At 39.0% G+C, this 12,671-nt stretch overlaps 1 protein-coding gene across 1 annotated transcript in view; it reads right to left on the bottom strand.

The window, feature by feature from the left end:
- Positions 1 to 12,671, bottom strand: part of WDR64 (WD repeat domain 64) — a 99,312-nt gene that overhangs the window by 64,535 nt on the left and 22,106 nt on the right. The window contains exons 6-9 of the mRNA XM_088131329.1: positions 8,395 to 8,505; positions 6,280 to 6,497; positions 2,718 to 2,852; positions 339 to 418 (exon numbers count right to left, since the gene is read on the bottom strand). Coding sequence (XP_087987455.1) covers positions 339 to 418; positions 2,718 to 2,852; positions 6,280 to 6,497; positions 8,395 to 8,505 — 544 coding nt within the window. The remainder of the gene's footprint in view (positions 1 to 338; positions 419 to 2,717; positions 2,853 to 6,279; positions 6,498 to 8,394; positions 8,506 to 12,671) is intronic.

Raw genomic sequence — 12,671 nt, 5'->3', positions numbered from 1 at the left:
ATTGACAAAATTTCCATCTGTCAATTACAAAAGGCCACATTGCTTGGATCCACACATATATTACACCAATACATTATGGCATCCTAGCTTCTTGGGAAGAACTTGATGTGAATGAAGGCCAATGTCAGCTAAAGAACTGGCAGCTGTGATTTTATGTTGTTGTGTATATAATAATAATAATAATAATAATAATAATAATAATAATAATAATAGAATGGGCCTTACAGATTTTGATTCTCTTACAAATAGGAAGAATTACCTGTAATAAATGAACATTTTGCAACTAAGAAGCATTCAAGACAATCACAATGACTTTTAGATGAATGTAGCTTACTTACCTCCTGTAACAACAATATTAGCTTTTCCACAATACGTGAAAGCATTAACTCCCCTTGGTACTGAAAAATCCCTGACAGGCCTATAATTATAACAAAACATTTGATCATGCAAACGCGTAAGTATTACATCTTTACATTATAAACATGTAAGGCTCTGGGTTGTCGGCTGCTGCTGCTGAACACCAGGTCAGTTTGCAATAAGGCCACTCTCATTTGTGACTGGATTGTCAATAAGAAGGCTGACCTGGCATGTATCTGGTTGGGACAGGAAGGAGAGGTTCTCCTTTCTCAGATGTGCCCAGCTGGATTCCGGGTGTGGCACCAGCCAAGGACCCAGGGTAGGGTTGGTGGTTTGGCAGTGGTCAACTTGCCTTCTCTTGGGGTTGGGTCTGAGGTAGCTCAGGAGTTCATGGCCACCATGACAGCTATGGGTCTGTCCCAAGTCATCCAGGGCCTGACACATAATAGTGGTCATATGCCTGACCTGGTTTTTCTGTCAGAGCAGTGGTAGGCTGTTCTGGATTTGGGGGAGATATTAGTTTCTGAACCCCTTTCAGTCAGGATTCAGGCCGGGGTATGGGACTGAGATGGCATTGATCATGATCTTGGATAACCTCTGGCGGGAGATAGATGGGGGTAGTGCATCCATCCTTGCTCTTCTTGACTTCTCAGCAGCCTTCAGTACCATCAATCATGATATCCTTCTGGACCGGCTTCAGGAGTTGGGGGTGGGCGATACTGTGCTGGTTCTCCTACTTCCTCCAGGGTCAGTTTGAGTCAGTGTTGATAGGGGGTAGAGGTCCGGCCCGCAGCCCCTACTTTGTGGGGTGCCACAGGGCTTGGTCCTCTCTTCCCTCTTATTTAAAATCTACATGAGGCCACTGGGTGAGGTGATCCGATGGTTTGGAGTGAGGTATCATCATATGCTGATAATACCCAGCTTTATATCTCCACCCTGGGCTGCCTGAGCAATGCCATGGATGTCCTGTCCCAGTGTCTGGAGGCTATAGGGGCCTGGATGGGGCACAATGGGCTTTGGCTTAACTCAAGCAAGACTGAGTGACTTTGGATACTTGGGCCTTCTGGTGTCAAAGCTTTTCCACCCTTGGTCCTAGATGGGATGGCACTGCTCCAGGTAGACCTGGTGCACAATCTGGGGGTCTTCTTGGACTCATGGCTCCTGCTGGAAGAGCAGGTGGAAGCTGTGGCTAAGAGGGCCTTTGCCAGTTGCGCCCATTTCTGGACTGGGAGGCTCTGTTCACTGTAACTCATGCCCTTGTGACCTCCCGTCTGGATTACTGCAACATGCTCTACATGGGGCTACCCTTGAACAACATTTGGAAGCTTCAGCTGGTGCAGAATGCGGTTGCATGGGTAGTAAATGGCGTTGGGTACTCGGCACATATAACACCACTGCTTCATGAACTGCATTGGTTTCCAATGTATTTCTGGGTGCAATTCAATTTAAAGCCCTTCATGGCTTGGGAGTGGGTGACCTGAAGGACTGTCTTCTCCCAGTTGTTTCTACCCATCCAATCCGGTCTGGCAGGATGGGGCTGCTCCAAGTCCTGTCACCAAGAAATGTCGGCTGGGGGGACTAGGAAGCGTGCCTTTTCTGCCATAGCATCTGCCCTCTAGAACATTCTCCCTCCAGAGATTAGGGTGGCCCCAACCTTGTTGGCCTTTCATAAGGCCTTGAAGGCCTGATTATGTGCTCGGGCCTGGGACCCAAGTGTGTTAAGGGCCCCATTTCCTGGTTATGTTATGCATGGATTATAATTTTCTCGGCTGCTGTATGTATTTAATTTTCTTTTGTATTGTGTTTGTAATTTGTTTTTAATTGATTTTATGATTGTTCACCACCCAGAGTCACTTATCTGAGATGGGTGGCCATATAAATTGAATAAATAAATAAATAAATAAATAAATAAATAAGTGATTCTTGTCTGAATCCATAGATTCATAGATATATGATGGGAGTCCTGGGAAACTGATTTCACAATCTAAGTCTATAGAAGACTTTGTGCTAGGACTCCAATTTCTGTCAAAGGCACAACCAACAACATCAACTGCATGATTTTTGAAATGAAAAGTTAAGTCTTCAATCTTACCAGACAACATAAGCAGAGTTATAGTGAGCAGAAGGGAAATATCCCATAGATGTATGTATGTGTCTGTGTGTCCGTTTTTTAAACATTTGGCATGAAACAAATCAGAACTGAAGGTTCTAGTGTGCCCTTTAAACACTACTTTGTAAAATGATCAGTTATATGAACAATCTCTTTGCCAGGTTTTGGATAACTAACATTCATTTTTTCAGGAGTCACACTGGTTGAGCTGGGCGGCCTTATAAAAAAACAAACAAACAAACAAACTTACACATTGTCTTCAAGTCTTTTCAGGTCATCCAAAACCAGTGAATGATTGCTATCCAGTGAGCAGGAACCAAAACAATTCAAAGCTGGAATGTATTTTACTTTTACAACCCAGTCATCATGCAGTTTGCGTTTAATGCTAGAGGTGATAAAACAAAACTCTAATTTAAAAGACACATCTACATATGCATCAGAAAATGAATGTAATGTTGCGTGCAATGGTCCTCAAAGGGCTTGGTTTCAGAACTCTTACCCACCTTAGTAACCCTCCTTTGAACCCTCCAATTTGTCATTGTCCTTTTTGAAATGTGGTGCCCAGGACTGACACAATATTCCAAGTGGTGTTTGACCAGGGCAGAGTAGAATGGAACAATTACTTTCTGTGACTTGGACCCAGCATTTGTTTTTTAGCAGCTGCATCACACTGCTGGATCATTTGGGGGGTCGTGATGGTGAGCAAGGGCACCTAGATCTTTTTCACATGTACTATGCCAAATGTTAGAGTGTCACTTCAACTTCCCTCATCCCAGTCATTGAGAAAAATGTTCTTTCTTCCATCAAGCTGAAGTGGAGCCATTAATGAATATTATTTGGGTATGGTCGTCAACTGTAAATCTATTGCTGTCTGAACAAACAGGAAAGAAAACAGGAGTTGGGTAGCAGAGCTCAAGGGAAAGGTTATATATTGATATCAATATAGATAGAGATATATGGCCCTTTCTTTGTCTTCCGTTTCCTTTTTTTCCAATCTTCTTTCAGTTCAGGCTACTTGCAACCCAGGGGAAAAGAAATTCTGGGAGCTTGCACCTAGAACAAGCAAGTAGGGAAGATTTATCTGGACGTTTTGTTAGGGGAATGGGCAGGGAAACTCCAAGCAACATGGACAGCAAGGGAAGCAAAATTTGTCTTCCTACTCAGGTACACTTGTTAAAAGTGCAAGCAAAGGAATTCTCAGGGAAGGATAAGGAGGAGAATAAGGAGGAGAATAAGACAGCTGAAGTTATCCAGAAGGAGTAGAGAAGTGAAAGGAATGTCAAAGAACAGGGAAAAAACCATTTAGCAGACACAGGCACATGGAAGACTGTGATCCAAAGAAACAAGAGGATCAGGAGGCACTTAGTGCCAATGGAACTCAGGAACCAGTATCAGGGACTTCCTCTAGAGGACAATTAATAACCACCATGTTCCAGAAGACTGTTGAGATCCAGAAATTCTATACTGTATCTATGGCATTCCCCAATTTACTAAGCTAGTAACTCTATCAAAGAAGAAGACAAAATTAGTCTGGTATGATTTGTTTGCAACAAACCTGTGCTCGCTTCAGTTATTTTTAGCAAGTGCTCAAAAACATGCTGCTTGATAATATAGAAGACCTTGTCCACTACAGAAATCAAGCAAACAGGTCTGTAGTTTCCAGGGTCCTCTTTCTTTTTTGAAGATGAAGATGACATTCAATCTTCAGTCATCTGGGACTTTTCCTATGCTCTGGGAGTTCTCAAAAATTATTGAGAATGGTTTTGCAATCAGCCATGCTAATTCCTTTAGGTCTGAGATGAATTCATCTGGCTTTGGAGAATTGAATTTATTTAAATTAGCTAAGTTTTCTGTTGCCCTCTCCCTGCCTATCCTAAGCTGCAATTCCTTCATTCCTATTATAGGATAATGATGACCAGCTAGGACTTCATTTCCCTTCTGAGATGACTGATGCAAAATAGATCTTAAGAAATTTTGCCTTCTCACCACTCCATTACCAATCTGCTACTGTCTCCTTGCAATGGACCAACATCCTCTTTGGCTTTCCTTTTATTTATAATATATCCAAAGAATCCTCTTTTGTTGATTTGGATATCTCTTGCAAGCCTCAGTTCATTCTGATCCTCAGTCTTTCTGACTCTACAGTTTCTGGAGATTATCTTGTATTATTCTTTGGTTATGTTCTCCTCCTATTTCTTGCAAATATATATTTTTTTATCTTCAGCATTTTGGAAAGTTCTGCACAGATCCATGTTAGTATTTTTACATTTCTTCCAGTTTTCCTCCTGGTGGGGATGGTTTGCAACTGTATCTTCAGTATTTCATGTCATAGGATTTTCTATCCTTCCTACAGTAGATACCTTTCTCCTTTAGGAGCTCCTCCTCCTCTAGATATCACAAATTCAATGTTAACATGATCAATTACTCCAAGGTAATTGATCGCCTTCAATTCTTCCATCAATTCCTCCCTGCTAGTGAGAATTAGGTCTAGGACAGCAGACCTCATCTTTGTCCCATCTTCTGACAAATTAAGTTACCAACCAAAGAATTTGTTGGACCCCTGAGTTTTATCAGATTCCCAGCAGATGAGGCCTCATCACTATCTTTTCCCGACTAGGTAATCTATAATGAACTCTGAAAGTATCCCTTTTCTTTCTCTTTCCTTTCATTCTTACCGAAACACTTTCATAGGATTTCTGTGTTTCAGTTCCTGAATTTCTCTGTGTATATTTTTTTCTTTACATGCAGTGAAATACCCCAGTCTTTCTACTGTATCTATTTCTTTTGAATAAACATTCTCCTTCCACAGCTATGAGCCAATTGTGAGTATCATCTCACCAAATTTCAGTGAAAACTATTACATTTTCATATTGCTTTTGAGATATTGGGGTATGGAAATGGTGGTGGTATGTGCCATATAGCATCTTTTTTTTTTCTTTAATAGACATTTTAAACTACATTTCTACTAAATATGCTATGCATTCAGAAATGCATTCAATAGTTCTTCACATATGCCATATTTCCAGATGCTTTCTCACAAATCATTAGTATTAGTATTAGCTAGATAACCTTTACAGCTTTTTCATGAGTATGTTTTCTTGCTCCCCTCTTTTTACATAGAAAAAGCTTGTCCACTACAGTGGCAGTGTGGGTTACTTAAGGATTTAAGCTATGGAATTCATTGCCACTAAATGTGGGATTTCCCAACAATTTATGGAATTTAAAGGGGAACTAGACAAATACTTGGAGAATAGGGCGATCAATAGTCATGATGGTTTATATTATCTCAATGCCACAAAGGCAACATCCTTAATTTCCAGTTGTTTGAGAGAAATAATAAAAAAGGCTAGCCCCCTCATGTCTTACTTCTGAGCTTCCCAGATGTGCTGGACCGGATCCAGAATGGCTCTTATATTCTATACTTTATTTGTTTTAAGAAGAAAAACCCTCAGATCAATTATCAAAGCTGGAATACTTAGCTGGTGATGGATAGGAGCGTCATATAGAGTAATACTGAATTTAGATCATCATGTTAACACCTTACAGGAAGAAATAAGAAAACTGAAAACCACAAGGAAGGAGAATAGAATATTCTTAGAAATAGCACTGCTGACTAGTTGAAACCCTAACTATAAGCATTTTAAAATTTAATATTTGAAGCAGAACATTTATCTTGAAAATTCCAACTTATTTCTCTATACAGTATATATTAGGCATAGTTACTTTCTTTCACAACATCGCTTTAAAATTAAAATTATAATTTTGAAATTAAAAGTTTCAAAAATGAGAATTTTCAAAGCAGATGGACTTACCTTTTGAATTTCCTAGAATCTAAAATCACTATTTGCAAATTCTTTTTAGATTTAGTTTGTTTGAGACCAAAGTCATCACTGGTCATTGTAAACAAAGTGACATATCCACCATCATCCCCCAGTAAGATGTCATCCTTCATTAGCAGTTCTGATGGGCGAGGAATGGCAGAAACAGTGAGGAGGCAATGTTCCATGGGTTTGATTATAAAGCAGTTATCCTATGGAAACAATCAAACATTTATTATAGACTGCAGTATTTATCTTATTAGGTCACTGAAAACAGTCATTGGTTTCAGAACTCTTCTTAAAAAGACATTAGAAGATGTTTCAGAGACAGCGCTCTTGGCTCAGTTTCACTCCTATTTACTTTGTAATGATATCTATATCAATACTCATTACTTTTCTCTGTGAACTGTGAACATTGTATAGTTCTCTCAAGGGAGTTCTTATAACTGAAAATTCCTACAACTTTGGGGAGAAATAATGGTTATAAAGCTAATAAATAAATAGTACAGAGCTGATATAATTAAAAAGAATACACTGGAGATGTACACGTTTAAACAATAGGCTACAAACTTAACAGAAATATATGACTTGCTAAAAGTCCTGCTGTGATAGCTGGACAATATTTTCTTCCAGCTTTTTTCCTATGGATTAAAAATGAAGTTTTTAAAAAAAGATTTGCTTTTTTATCTTTAAAAATATTCTACACTTCTTCCTCTAATTTACAGAACTTTACTGCTACTTGTGTGCAACTTTCAGTAGTCTATCTTTTTTTGGAAATAAGTTTTGCAGACTTTTTATAGGGAAAAGATAAATGCTAGTAAATTTTGTGTGATACTACCATGTGTCCTGCTGCAAAGTCTAGTGGGAACAGAATGCTCCAAAGTGCTTCCAGCAGAATTTGCAATAAAAATATTTTAAATCTATAGTGGTAAAGTGTATCCTGTATATGAAGACTACTCCAATATGCTCTATGGATCAATAGTGAGACTTGGTGAACAGTAGGTTCTTGCAGACTGTATCCAGTAGTTCCTTTGATAAAACATTTTCTTTCTTTTATTAATGAATTTTCTCACCCAATTTTTCATGATAAGAAACAATCCTAAAATAATACTATGATTTACAACTGAAAACAATTAACACACAATAATTAAAACAGTACTTGTACTGAAAAGATGAGATACTAATGGAATTAAAATGTGTATATTGGACTTAATAACAGCTACCTTAAAAAGACAAGCCTGATGTAAAATAATCAGTATAATTGGCTTCAGTCAAAAGCATGGCAGATGTATTTTGAACCAAATAGTTTTTGAGCTATAGCAGCACCATGTGGGTGAAATATAGTAGTCTAAAGGTGAATGGGATATGAGGCTAATTCTAGTCTGAGCTGATAAAACAGAAGGAAGGTGCAATGAATTATTTAGGTCCAAAAGGACATCCCAGTGTTCATCTCTAACTCTGTTCTGTAATGTATAACCCAAATGCCATTAGTAGTAATCAACAGTGTACGGTAGGAATAGTAAAATGAGTAACTTGATCACATCACAACACTACTGAATCTACACAAAGGAGGCTTTAGTGGATGGCAGATCATGTCTGGGCACAAAAGCTAAACAAGGTTAGACCTGATTGGTATTTAAACTGAAGATCTCCAGGGATTCCCAGGATTATAACCTAGAGTGAGAAGTTAAAAAAAAGCAACCCCAGAAGGAGAAAATGGAAAGCCACTTCTGTATAGCTACCAAGCAGATACTTGGAGTTCAGCTTGACTTGAAGACAATTTTATTTGTTACACATAATGAGAAATGGGGAAAATCTCAACTTTTTCAATAAGAACCATCTTCAATATCAACACTGTGCTGCAATACAATACACAGTTTTCCACTCATATTGAACATTTAGAGAAATTAAGGTATTCCATGCATACTAAAGGGTTATAATCTCAATCTCTATCAATTTTTTTTTCAACTTGAAAGCTGAAATGTACACCGTGCAAAGATACTTTTGAATGCCTTTGCGCAAGTGTTGATTTTTTATTAACAAATGATCTAGAGTTGCTAAAAACATATGTCCTTATGTTTACTACATATCCATCACTAGGTATCATACCAGGGCATTCCCTTGTGTTTTATAATCCCATATGATGATAGTTCTTTCTGTCACAGCAACAACACGCTTGAGTTGTCCAATGTAATCACACCCAGTGATCCAGGGAGTATCCTGATGAAAAAGAAATTTTGGCAGAATCAGTCTCTGATGACAGAGGTTCCTAGACAACCTTATCTATAACTGATGTTCAAAGGACTTTCAGATTTAATTTATATAAAGAGAAAGAACTCAAGCAATAATTACTAGTAAAATACCAACACATTTTGTAAAACTTTGGGGAATATTTATAGAATTAATAAATTATAGAATTAAGTATTAAATATAATGCTACTGACATATACACATAGAGATATATGAAGAATTTCTAACTTTTATAATAGATTACATTTGTATCCTACTCTTCCAATGAATTCAGAAAAAAAAATAGCAGCATGTTTGTGAAGTAATTTTAGGGCCAAACAAGATGTGACAGACTTTTCATCTCAATCTAAGCCTACATTTCAATTAGAAGATGGCAAATTTTAGAAGTGTATGGGCTAAGATACCAAAACGTCCATGCTTGATAGTCTTACCTTCCTATAGGCAATCCTTGCTGGAACTTTTCTACTCAACAGATTTCAAGACTAAATTAGAAAGAAAATAATTTGGTGAAGAGTTTAATTGAAGGCAAGTAAGGATGCATGAGAATTAATCTTCCTTACTCAAGATTACTTTTAGGATTCAGCAGCATCCACCATTACTTTATAGAAAGCTGGTGCAGACCAGGTTTGGGTCTACCACTATTAGATCTAGTGCCCAAGTACCTTGTTGAAGACTATGTGATGAACCTTGTAGAAAAGGACTAGATGTTCTATGGGATATCTAAGCTTGCTGCTAAAAGTGGCAGCCAGTCTAATTCATCTCTTTTCCTCTTAAACCTAGGATAGAAGTACATAATCAGGGGCTGAGTGCAGATTCCCAGCCTTAGGTTTAGCCCCCAATGTCTCTGGGAAACACAAATTTTTCTAGATACGTACCTCTATATCTATGACCTCTAGGAAGAGGTGAGGATAAGTGAATAAGAAAGTGGTTTCAGCTTTCTACCCTTTTTTTTCAGTGGCTTCATTGGCAAATCCCTGGTTTTACCCTGTGAAGATTTATAAGCAGCCAATAGCTCTTTCTGATGTTTCTATAGACTTGGCACATGCCAAAATGCAGTACTGAGTATATAAGCTTCAGTTTCAACATGCAGTTGAAGTTTCATGTGTAATTTTGTGGATTAAGTCTACCCATTTCAATTAGAATGTTTAAGATATTATTGTGGGCTGGTGGGTGTGGAGAACCAAAAACACTGTTGTTAAAAAGTATAGACTTGAATATAAAGCTATATGCAAATCCCAATGAACTTAATAGGAAGTCTAAACAAACATGCATGGAATTGCAGTATTAAAAATGGGGCAAAAATCTGAGAAGACCATTTGCATTTTTTAGGTATGTTGGAAATAAATAGAATTTTACAGATCTCTGTGAATGTTCAGGTTGTGGTAGAAACTATTCAACATTTCAATATACTATAAGTTAATTTCACATTCTTATACATAAAGAGAAATTACTCTGTGCCCTGCAATTTGTATGGAGCAATTTGAAACTTTGATATCATTCTAAATCCAACCCAGGAGGTAGCAATTAGGGCTGGCAGTATGTATGTCCACAACCTCAAGTTCTACAGTATTTGTAATTTCTGGTGATTATAATGAGACATAATCATGTTAAAAGAGAAAGAGTTGCAATTCATTATATAGCTTGCTGAACACAATGAAGGACATACATGCTTTCATGAGAGGAATTTTTTTTTTAATAAGAACAAAGTTTGAGCAATTTAATCACTTTGGGAATGCATTCAGACAAGAAGAGGTGGCTTCCATATCACCAGGATAGCCTAGGTAAGTATTTCCTAATTAATCAACTTATACACCATCAGGTCAGCAGCAGCTTTTAGACCAGTGTTTCTCAGCCTTAGCAACTCTAAGGTGTTTGGATTTCAACTCCCAGAATTCCCAGCCAGCCATGCTCCTGAATTCTGGGAGTTGAAGTCCACACATCTTAGAGTTACCAAGGTTGAGAAAAACTGTTTCAAACATAAAATGCAGCGACTTCTAACTTGTAAATCAATCCCTCTCTACTGTAAGATGAAATAAGAAAAATAAAGTGAGCAGGTTAGAAGATAGTTCTTTAACTGGTCTTGTATATTTGCTCTAGGGTTTGATGTTTGTGCAAGATTTAGTATCAGATATTCAACAACTTGTCCAGCCTTGAGGACTATGGATTTTGAAATGAGAAAGAGGCCCCATTTATTCCCCTCTTAAGGAAAAAAAAAATTGGGGTTGGCAAATGAATTATGGAAACTGTTTCTATATAAATATACTACATGGTTCTGCAGCACCTCAGCAAAAATCAATCATTTCATATGCCTTTAAAGTCCTAACACAGCAACTGCACCAACAATTTGTGAAGACTGACATACTATCTGGAATAGACTGGAGAAAATAGGATATAAAATGAAAAGGGATATGGAGTGCAATCTTCACATGCCAAAGAAACTGTCCATGATAAATTAACAAATGGCATGAAGATGAGTTTTCTTAGCATTACCAGGAATGGTTTTTGCCCTCCCCGCAAAAGTCAAGAATTACAGTGTATATGTTCACTTATACCTTCTTCAGCATTTTGGTAACAATAAAAGAAACATGATTGGACAACTCCAGCTACATTTAAAAACCCCGAAACAGCTTTCCCCCCCTGCAGACTACAGATGTATAGGGACTGAAAATTCCATAGTTCTCGGCTATTACCCAATAGCTATCCAGGCCCTCTTTCAATAACACAGTATCCTTCTGGAGTGACTTCAAGAAGTGGGAAACACAACATTGTGGTCTTTTCCTTTTCCTGTGACCAGTTTTAGCTGGTGTTGGAGAGAGGGAGGGGTGACCAAGTCCAAAGCTCCCACTTTGTGGGGTGCTTCAGGGCTTGATGCTCTTGCCCTGTTGATTAACAGCTACATAAAGCTGCTGAGTGAAGTCATCCATTGCATACTGATGATACTCAGTTGTATATCTCAACCCTAGACAGGCCAAGCGGTGCTTACAAGGTCTTGTTGAGTGCCTGGAGGCTGTTGGGGTCCGGATAGAGGAAAAAGGGTCAGGTTCAGCTTAGCAAGACTGACTGGTTGTGAGTTCATGGAGCACCTGGTTCAGGGAACTTTCTACTTTTGATCTTGAATGGGATTGTATTTTCTCATTCAGGGTTGGTGAGCAATCTTTTTGGATTCTCAGCTTTTGCTGGATGAGCAGGTGGTATCTGTGGCCAAGAAGGCCTTTGCATAACTCAATCTTGTGCCCCAAAGTTGCCCATTCCTGGACCAAGAAGCCTTTGTGCCTTCGTCACCTCATAGATAGACTATTACAATCCACTCTACATGGGGCTATCCGTAAAGGCCACTTGGACACTGCAGTTTACCCAGAATGTCGCAGCATGGGCAGTTATTGGTAGGTGTCCTGTCTCAGGCCACGCACACACAAACACACAGAGAGGTGGTTGCAAATTTTACTGATACTTTTTTTGCCACATTTCAAAAGCCACCTCAATTGCAAGGAGTTCCTTATCCCGGTTGGTGTAATTCTGCTCAGCTGGTATGAGTTTCCATGAGTAGTAAGCACATGGGAACAAGTTAGATGAATGGTGGCTGGCTTGTAGTAACACCGCCCCTAAGGCCATGTCTGAAGCATCAGTTTCCACAATAAATGGTTGCATGGGGTCTGGATGCTGGAGGATGGTTCTGATGCAAAAGCCATCTTTAGAGCTTCAAAAACTTGTACATCCTCATTCCAAGCAAATGGTGTTTTCTTGTGCAACAGGCAGGTCAAAGGTGCAGTGAGATCCTATAATAATTGGCGAAGCTGAGCAAACACTGGATATCTTTAGTTTGGTGTTGATTTTTTTAAATCCACACTCAGTCGTGACTGATTCTGTGGCGACTGCCTGGACGAGTCCCTGCAGTTTTCACGGCAAGGTGTTTCGGAAGTGGTTTGCCATTGCCTCCTTCCTAGAGCGGAGCCCAGCTGGCGGGTGCAGGAAGGCGGGGTTTCTGTTGCTTTGTGTCTTTTTCGGACGTATGCGACTTCTGTGTTACCGGCAACTGGTCCCGTCTCCCATACAAGGCGCCGCCAGCGTTTTTCCTCCCACCGGGGTGAGAGTACCCATTTATCTACTCATGGTTGCTTTTGAGCTGCTGGGTTGGC

The sequence above is a fragment of the Python bivittatus genome, unplaced genomic scaffold, assembly GCF_059951505.1.
Source record: "Python bivittatus isolate LINGU-HERP-01145 unplaced genomic scaffold, Pbiv_v1 ctg000020_np1212, whole genome shotgun sequence".
Lineage (NCBI taxonomy): Eukaryota > Metazoa > Chordata > Lepidosauria > Squamata > Pythonidae > Python > Python bivittatus.
This window is presented reverse-complemented; position numbering and strand designations above follow the sequence as displayed.